This window comes from Lagenorhynchus albirostris, chromosome 19 (assembly GCF_949774975.1).
Source record: "Lagenorhynchus albirostris chromosome 19, mLagAlb1.1, whole genome shotgun sequence".
Classification (NCBI taxonomy): Eukaryota; Metazoa; Chordata; class Mammalia; order Artiodactyla; family Delphinidae; genus Lagenorhynchus; species Lagenorhynchus albirostris.
In genome coordinates this window covers 42,997,383-43,007,166 of record NC_083113.1, presented here as the reverse complement: position 1 = coordinate 43,007,166, position 9,784 = coordinate 42,997,383, and the positions used below count along the sequence as shown (strand labels likewise).

The 9,784-nt window shown below is 45.8% G+C and overlaps 1 protein-coding gene across 1 annotated transcript in view; it reads right to left on the bottom strand.

The window, feature by feature from the left end:
* Positions 1-612: 612 nt before the first annotated feature.
* The window catches only part of TANGO6 (transport and golgi organization 6 homolog), a 176,209-nt gene continuing 167,037 nt past the window's right edge, over positions 613-9,784 (bottom strand). The window contains exon 18 of the mRNA XM_060131846.1: positions 613-804. Within this exon, the coding sequence (XP_059987829.1) occupies positions 628-804 (177 nt within the window). The 3' untranslated portion in view covers positions 613-627. The remainder of the gene's footprint in view (positions 805-9,784) is intronic.

Below are 9,784 nucleotides of genomic sequence, written 5' to 3'. Positions count from 1 at the left end.
CAAATCCTCAGCGCCACAGCTTTCCATCTCAAAAGCAGAAGACCAGATTCAGACCTGTTATTCTTTCCAGCCAAGATAGTTTTATTCCAGTTTTGCATGTTTTGATAACAATTTCCTTTCCCTCCCTCCCTACAATTGCGTCTCTGTACCCTGAAATGCCTCTTGAGCATCCAAGGATGACCAGCTCTGGCTGCTCCTCATTACAAGAGGGACAATCTCAGCATGAAAGAATATCAAGACATGTGACCTATGGGTGGGCCAACCTCTTCTACTCAAGTCGCAAGAGAATGGTCAATTAATCAAATTCCACCAGTTGTGTTAAAAATATACTGCCATCAGGTAGACATCCTTCTCTAAATGCTACAGGACAGTGAAAAATGTGCAGGTTAATGAGATCTGTAATCTTTTTTTCTTTTATCGGCACACACTTCAGGCTGGATGCAGGATGGCTAAATAGGTGCTTTAGGAAGGTCAGCCCGAAGACACACAGGACCAGAGACATAAAGCCACCTCCGGGGGCAGCCATATTGCCAGCACCAAAGGGGCAGTGGGGCCACCTGCTGGAAGGCTTGGGCACTGCTCTGGCTGCTTGGTCCCTCTGCCTCCTCCATGTCCTTTGAGGTTGGTCTATGGCAGGACCATGATCTTTTTCTCCAGCTTCTGTGGTGGGAACAGGAAGTTTCTCATTATCTCATCCAGCTCTTCCAGGGCCAGCTGGGCATGGAGCTTGGCAACGTCATCGGACTCCAAACGTACCACGTGCTTCAGCAGGTGGTAGAGATCCTTGAGGACGTCCCTCAGCACCTGGATGAGAGAGACAGAGTCATGGCCATCTGTCTACTGTGCCAACATTTCTCAGAATGACCTAACTGCCTTCTCCTGTCTGAGGAGTTCTGTGAGGAAACCCACAGGCTCCTTTAAGAAGATAACGCATGGCCCTCTCAGGTTGGAGATCGAGTGGGGCAGCTGTACTGAGGTAGGCTTCCTTTTGGGTTTCTCATGCACTCCTGACCCCTCACTACACTGGCCTTGGTGGCTGCTGCTCCCTTTTAGCCCCAGACCCCTCCCTTCAGTTCCAAGGCATGGCACAGACCTCAGGACCATAGGCAGGCAGTACTGCCCAGATACGGCTGCTCCTGAGAGCATGTTTACCAGCATTCTCCTCTCTAGCTCCCACAAAGCCCTCTGTGACACCCACCGAACAGGCACCTATCTTATGAAACGCAGGAGGCTATTTCTTCAGCAATCATGCTTTTCCTTGCCACTACTTTAAAAATTTTCCACCACTGTTTCATGTCCGTGTCGTTCCCTCAGTCACTATAATTTTTTTTCAACTCCAACTCTGCAATGGGAAGCAAGAGAGGACTCCATAGACACAGTCACACCCATTTTCCACATCCAATACTCTGATCTGATGGTCTGATATGGAATTGGGAGGGTGCCAGGGCACCTACTCCCAGGAGCTTCTAATTTTGTCCCAAGTCCTCCTGGCTTGGGAGCCAGAACTTCTAGCAAGAAATGGGTTCTTCTAGCAGAAGAACAGGGAAACTCAGAGGAAGGGGCCTTAGGGATCATTTAGTCAAATGAGGGACTGAAGACTCCAGGTCACAGGGGGTCACATGTCTTGTCTGCAGCCACTTTCAAAGTTACTCCTGGTTGAGGGCTCTTTGCCTCAAAAGTTACAGTTTTTTGGGTCAGGTACTGCACTAGTATTTTCCATATATTATCTGATTTTTATGCCAGTCATATAAAGAAAGGAAAGCCCCACTTTACAGATGAAGAAACAGGATTAGAGGGTTAAGTAACCTCCCAAGGTTACTCTGCTAAAAAAGGGGCAGAGCCAGTTTTTAAACATTCAGAGCTTGTGTTGTTTACTTTTACTGAAAAGGTAATACAGTACAAAAAAGTACATATTAAAAAAATAAGTCTCTCTTCTACCCCAGACTCCTACTTCCCCTCCTCAGAGGATATCATTCTTAATTTTGAGAAATATTCTAGGTATTTACAAGCATATATATATGCATGTGCCTTTTTCCCCTTTCCCCCTTTCTTTTAAAAAATTTATTTACTTTATTTATTTATTTTTGGCTGCGTTGGGTCTTCGTTGCTGCGTGCGGGCTTTCTCTAGCTGCAGAGAGCAGGGGCTACTCTTCGTTGCGGTGCGTGGGCTTCTCATTGCAGTGGCTTCTCTTGTTATGGAGCACAGGCTCTAGGCACTCGGGCTTCAGCAGTTGTGGCAGGTGGGCTCAGTAGTTGTGGCTCACAGACTCTAGAGCTCAGGCTCAGTAGTTGTGGTGCACGGTCCTAGTTGCTCTGTGGCATGTGGGATCTTCCTAGACCAGGGCTCGAACCCGTGTCCCCTGCATTGGCAGGCGGATTCTTAACCACTGCGCCATTTCCCTTCTCTTTTTAATTTTTTTTAATTTTTAAAATTTTTTATTTTTTTGCGGTACGCGGGCCTCTCACTGTTGTGGCGTCTCCAGTTGCGGAGCACAGGCTCCAGACGCACAGGCTCAACAGCCATGGCTCACGGGCCTAGCCGCTCCGAGGCATGTGGGATCTTCCCAGACCAGGGCACGAACCTGTGTCCCCTGCATCGGCAGGCGGACTCTCAACCACTGCACCACCAGGGAAGCCCCACTTCCCTTTTTTAAAGCACAGGATTATATGCTATACCAGTGGTCCCCAACCTTTTTGGCACCAGGGACTGGTTTCGTGGAAGACAATTTTTCCACGGGTCGGGGGGATGGTTTTGGGATGATTCAAGTGCATTACATTTATTGTGCACTTTATTTCTATTATTATTACATTGTAATATATAAATGAAATAATTATACAACTCACCATAACACAGAATCAGTGGGAGCCTTGAGCTTGTTTTCACTTGCCACTCACTCATAGGGTTTTTTAAAATAAATTTATTTAGTTAGTTAGTTTTGGCTGTGCTGGGTCTTCATTGCTGCGCGTGGGCTTTCTCTAGTTGTGGCGAGTGGGGGCTACCCTTCATTGCGGTGCACGGGCTTCTCATCGCAGTGGCTTCTCTTGTTGCGGAGCACGGGCTCTAAGCACACGGGCTTCAGTAGTTGTGGCACGTGGGCTCAGTAGTTGTGACAGGCTCTAGAGAGCAGGCTCAGTAGTTGTGGCGCACAGGCCCAGTTGCTCTGCAGCATGTGGGATCTTCCCGGACCCGGGCTTGAACCTGTGTTCCCTGCATTGGCAGGTGGATTCTTAACCACTGCACCACCAGGGAAGCCCACTGATGGGGTTTTGATGAGAGTCTGCAAGCAATTGATTTATTATGGTCTCTGTGAAGTCAAACCTCTCTGCTAATGATAATCTGTATTTTCAGCCGCTGCTCAGCTCTAGCATCACCTCCTTAGCTCCACCTCAGATCGCTGGGCATTAGATTCTCATAAGGAGCGTGCAACCTAGGTCCCTCGCATGCACAGTTCACAGTAGGGTTTGCGCTCCTATGAGAATCTAATGCCACCGCTGATGTGACAGGAGGCGGAGCTCAGGCGGTAATGCCAGCAATGGGGAGTGGCTGTAAATACAGATGAAGCTTCACTCGCTTGCCAGCCACTCACCTCCTGCTGTGTGGCCCGGTTCCTAACAGGCCATGGACTGCTACCGGAGGTTGGGGACCGCTGTGCTACACTGTTATGTACCATGATTCCCCCCATACCCAACACATTTTGAAGATCTTTTGCTATTACAAATATTGCTGCAATAAACATTCTGGTACCCAATCTTTGCAGACATGTACAAGGGTATCTGTAGGACAAATATCCAGAAATGGAATTCCTAGGTCAAAAGGTAATGCACACTGAAAATCTTGATTGCTAGGCCAGAGAAGTTGTAATAATTTATATTTTTACCTATCACTCTGAAAACTCCTATTTCCCCATATTCTCATAAGTGATATATATTGCAAACTCTTTATCTTGGCTAATTCAGGAAGTGAAAAATAGCATCTTGCTGTTTTAAATTTGCATCTTTTTAATAGATACATCAACTACTTGTATTTTTTTTTTCTGGTATGTGTAATCAAATTTTCCTTATTGATTTGTAAGAGCTCTCTGTATATGAAAAAGAGAGGTCCATTACCTATCATATGAATTGCAAATATTTTTTCCCTAGTTGGCATTTTTTCTTTGTGAAATTTTATTTTCCAGAGAAGAAATTTACTTTTTTTTTCTTTCAGTACGCAGGCCTCTCACTGTTGTGGCCTCTCCCGTTGCGGAGCACAGGCTCCAGACGCACAGGCTCAGCGGCCATGGCTCACGGGCCCAGCCGCTCCGCAGCATGTGGGATCTTCCCGGACTGGGGCAGGAACCCGCGTCCCCTGCATCGGCAGGCAGACTCTCAACCACTGCGCCACCAGGGAAGCCCGAAATTTACATTTTTGATGTAGTTAAATTTATCAGTTTTTTTCCTTTATAGTTTCTGGGTTTTGTATTTCGCTTAGAAGAAATGGGGCCTACAATGTTAGCCACTACGCTATGCCATGGCTATTTATTAATAATGTGTACCAAATTGGGTTTGTTTCACCATATGTAAACATCTCTGACAATAATTGGTTCAAATGGATTTTAAATTTTTTCCTCTCACTACTTTGGAACTTCAAGAGTTGGCTGAATATTGAAGGCTGTACCAGTGTGCAGTGTGCAATTTCAAAAAAGGAGGAAGATCAGAAAAAAAAGAAATAGGAGAATGGAGACATTCATTCATTCTTTCACTTTTATGGCTTTTCATAAAAACAATGTAATAAATACATATAACAACCTATATACTATAAACACAGACTACGTCTGCAAAAATACTGATTGCCTTCAGCAAGTGACACTGGGGAGAGATGAGGGGGATTATATACCCTTTTGTACCATTCTATGAATATATAACCTATTAAAAATAAATATGCTTTTTATTAAACTGAATTAACTACTAGACAAAGATTTTCCTAAGGCCATTTAATAGGTAAAAGAGATATAGAACCTGCCTTTAAAGAGGCTTATGCTCTGGTGGGGAGGATAAGTCATGTACATAAGTGAGGACAATACAGAACAGAACATGGTACGTATCCTGAGAGCAGAGAGAGTGTATGAAGAGAGGTTCGAGCAAACAGAGGTCACATTTTAGGAAAAGGAAGTGAACTGAAGGTGGTGAACAGAATGCTGGGAAGTAGTTACTTCAGTGGGTAACAAGTACACCTACATCTGTGATGTAGTTAAATTTATCAGTTTTGGGGGTGGGTCTTAGCCCCACAGTCCCCTAAGCATTCCACACAAGTACACTAGGTGTGTAGCATCACACATCTTGGACTTGCTAAAGAATACAGAAAGAGCTCTTCCCGTCGTCTGATATTCTCGAATAGCACACGCACTGGGGATTGGATGGAGGAAGGTAGGGGACGGGGTACACAAAACCAGCCCCCCAGGTCACTGTCTGGTCTCCCTCTTGTTCCCTGGGCTCCAGCTGTGTGGGCCTTCTTCCTTTCCTTGTCTGAGCAAAACTCCTTCCCAGCTGAAGGCCTTCGCATAGGCTGTTTCCTCAGCCTGGAAGACATTTCGCTTCCTCTTCACCCTACAATTCCTACTCACCCTCAGCCTGAAATGCCACTTCCTCAGGGATGCCTCCCTAGCTCCCATCTAGGTAAGCTTTCCTACCCTGCCTATAGCTCTGTTTGTAGCCCCTATCACAATGGTAATTTAAATATTTATTGTGTAATTAAAAATAAATTTTCTCAATAGCTCACATGTACTATTGACACTGACACCACATCTTGCCTTGTTCACCCTGGTATAGTCCCAATGCCTCATATAGTGACTGGCACATGGCAGATATCTAAAAAATATTTATAAATGAAAGAAGGCATGCATGCATGCTATTCCTGGCCAGTTTCTTACTTGGTAAAAACTAAAACTTCTAATAACATCCACTGAAACAATGCTGGGAAACCAGGGAATACATATGCATGTACCAGCTACAGAATACAAATTGCATAATTTCAGGGACCCCACATATGAGGTCAACACACTCACATTTGCATTTAAAATCAGCACGGCACTGGCACAATATAAAGATGAACAGTAAAATCCATGCTAATAGTCTAACATTTAAAAGGTTCTCAACTTAGAACAACATTAATAGCAAATAATAAACACCTTGACAAGTGAAAGGAGAGAGAGACTGTGGAAGAAAGGAAGAAAACTTTATATTTAAAAACCTGAGGGGCGGGCTTCCCTGGTGGCGCAGTGGTTGAGAGTCTGCCTGCCGATGCAGGGGACACGGGTTCGTGCCCGGGTCCGGGAAGATCCCACATGCCGCGGAGCGGCTGGGCCCGTGAGCCATGGCCGCTGAGCCTGCACGTCCGGAGCCTGTGCTCCGCAACGGGAGAGGCCACAACAGTGAGAGGCCCACGTACTGCAAAAAAAAAAAAAAAAACAAAAAAAACCTCAAACGGCACTTTTTCCTTGTTTTTCTGAACAAGGGACCCCGCAATTTCATTTGGCACTGGGCCCCACATATTATGCACTTGGCCCTGCAGACAACTCTCAGTGCTCTTTGCCCAATGTCGCGGCATTAAGTGCCTGAATCCTGTGGGCAAACCCCACAAAGATGCTGCCCCATCTCTGCTGTGCAGCTGTCTCCTGGGTTTTCTCCCAGAGCTGCTGGGTCACACAGGAGTCAGGTCTCCAAGTGCAGGCGTCTGCCTCTGACTGTGCACTATGCCCGACTGCTCTTTCATAACGTAGCTTTCTCTTTCCTCAAGGCCAGCAGTGTGAAAAGGAGAGACGATTCTGGAAAGAGGATGGCTCCCCACAGCTACTGATTCATGATTACTCACTCACTCAGTAATCGTCATCAAGGGCCTACTTCGTGCCCAGGCAGTGTGCTGGTGATAAAAAGGTGAATAATGCACGAACCCTACCCTCTGGCAGCTACAGCCAGCGGGGAGGCAGACACGCACACTAAGCAGTGTGATCCTCAATCTAAGAGATAAGTGTAGGTGATTCTGTGGAAGCAAAGGAAGTGATTTCCGCCTGCAGAGGTGGATGGAGGAAGAACGTTTCCCTACCGTGTGAAAGGGCCTTTGCTCTGACTTTCATCTGTAGCCAATGGGTGGCACCAAGGAGTGGCCTGGGGAAGTTTTATTGTCCCCTCACTCTCAAGCCACCTCAAATAACTGCAGAGTTTAAGCAAACCCAGCATGCTTGTTATGTGAATAGAGCTTAAAGACAAGGCTCCTAACACTCTCTCCAACAAATTACAGCCCAGTGTCTCTTATATAGAAATTCTAGTGTTCCCACTGTTTATCACAAGGTCATCTTTTTTTTTCTAGAGGAATCTTTCACCTAGTCAGAAATATCTTAGAGATTTTTTGCTAGAGCATCCTAACATTCAAAGTAAGGTTAGCTTTCTTTTCCTTGTTAAAAAGGAAAGTTCTAAGGCATTCTGGTCTGCTAAGGTACTCCGTTCTTTCCTGGTGTGGGTAGGAATTTTCTCCTTGGCACTGCTGTGTCCTTAAAATAACAATAATGCTTGTGCAAACACCACTTTGTACTTGAGGGGTGCTGAGTTCCTTGTTTTCAGTTACCAGATCTCCTTTTTAAGGTAACTGAGTGTTAGGCAAAGACTCCTTCTTAATTAATGGGTCTATCTTAGCAACCCACCCTGGAACGGCTTCTCCCCATCCCTGTAGTGCTTGGGATCCCACACATCACAGGACTTCCTCTGGACTCCCCAAGGATCAAAGCTTCCCGCCAGCCAGGGACTGTCACCAAATCCCATGGATCAGGGGCTGAATACAAGGAGAGTTCAAAGGTAAAGTTACTCACAGGAGCCTCTGTGGTGGGCAGGATATAGGCAATCCCACAGAGGAAACCTCTCATTAAGAGTTCAACACACCTGCTCTTCATCCCCCCACGCATCAAGGCCCCAGGACTGCAGGGAAAGGTGGAGGTGGAGGGTGTGAGTGGGGTGGGCCAGGGATATCTTAAAGAAGTACCCGGATTCCTAGTCTGAAAACTCTTTGGAAAGGGGTGGGGTTCAGGTCCTTTATTAAAAGAATTTAGAGTGTGAGTGCAACATGCACACACACACTTTCTCTCCTCCTTCCCTCCCCCTCCCTTTCCAGGAGCCAGTTCCCTGGAGCACACGAAGCTGATGCTTCAGGGACAAGGGCAGTCTTTAGGGTTAGACGTGGCTTGGCAAAACATACTGAAAAGGGGACCGTGTGAGCAAAAGACTGCCTTGGGCACACAGGTGCACTTACAATGGAAAAGCAGGAAAACAGTGTTTGACTTTCAATGAGCTTGACCCCGAACACACCCAGAGTGGTTGCTGTATCTCTGCATTAAGACCTAAAGAAGAGGGCTTCCCTGGCAGCGCAGTGGTTGAGAATCTGCCTGCCAATGCAGGGGACATGGGTTCGAGCCCTGGTCTGGGAAGATCCCACATGCTGCAGAGCAACTAGGCCCGTGAGCCACAACTACTGAGCCTGTGCAGCTGGAGCACTAGGCCCGTGAGCCACAACTACTGAGCCTGCACGTCTGGAGCCTGTGCTCCGCAACAAGAGAGGCCGCAATAGTGAGAGGCCCGCGCACCGCGATGAAGAGTGGCCCCCACTTGCCGCAACTAGAGAAAGCCCTCGCACAGAAACGAAGACCCAACACAGCCAAAAATAAACATACAAATAAGTTAATTAATTAAAAAAAAAGACCTAAAGAAGAAATACATGATGGATATCTTTCTTCTCTTTAGTTCCTAAATTTATTTATTTGATTATAAAAACAATATTAACCACAACCCAGAATATCTGGGAAACAGAGGAAGGAAAAAAAATCTTTAGTCAGACTACCTCTCTAACACAAACTCCATTAGTAAAGACATTTAGCAATTAGTAGATTTATTTACATTTGAAATAACTGTAATATTTTAAAAGTCACACTTCTAAATGGAACTCAGGTGAATGAAACTGCTATTCTTTGGTATTATTTTGTGAGATCAATAAGACAAATGGTGATAGATGAGACATTTACAGAAATAAGAATTCCAGAAAGCGTGATCTAGCAGAGGACTTCCCACCTATACTTCTGTAATATTTAGGGAAAAAATGGGTTACTAAATATAAAAGAATTAAAAAGTTAAATGCTAGCATACACTAATTGTACTTAGAAATTCAGTCTTCTATAGAGCTAATAGAATTGTGGCTCCCTTTGTGGCTAAGAAGTAAGTACTAGGCACAAAGACAAAAACAGACAAAGAACAGGGAAGTCAGACATCGAAATAAAAGGCAGGAGCCGACACGAGAAACAAGTGGACTGGAGTTGGTGGCTGGAGACCAGCCTGGCAGACAAAAAGATTCTCTAGATTGGGGCCCAGAAGAAGAGGAGACCCCAGAATCCAAATAATTCTGTTTAAAGACACGCTGAAATAAGCATTAGGTGTGGTATAAGGAAGCTGTAGGTCCACCTCTGAGAACGCTCATTTTGACCACTGTGCTTCCATGTTATAACCAACATACGGCTTGGTGGCTGAGGGAAGTGAGAGTGAACAGAAGAGACTAGTTATGGGACAGAGTCAAGGATCATAAGCAGAGCACAAGCCAGCTGACATTTCCCGAACTGTGTGCAGGAGACCATGCTCAGCATGCTGGGTGATGAGGGCCAGCTCCAGCCTTCAGGAGCTCACCACCATCTGGGGGAGACAGACATGGACAGTCGAACCTAATGGTCTGCTGGCAGGCGAATCGGGTGAAGTGAATCCCGACACCCCAGTTATC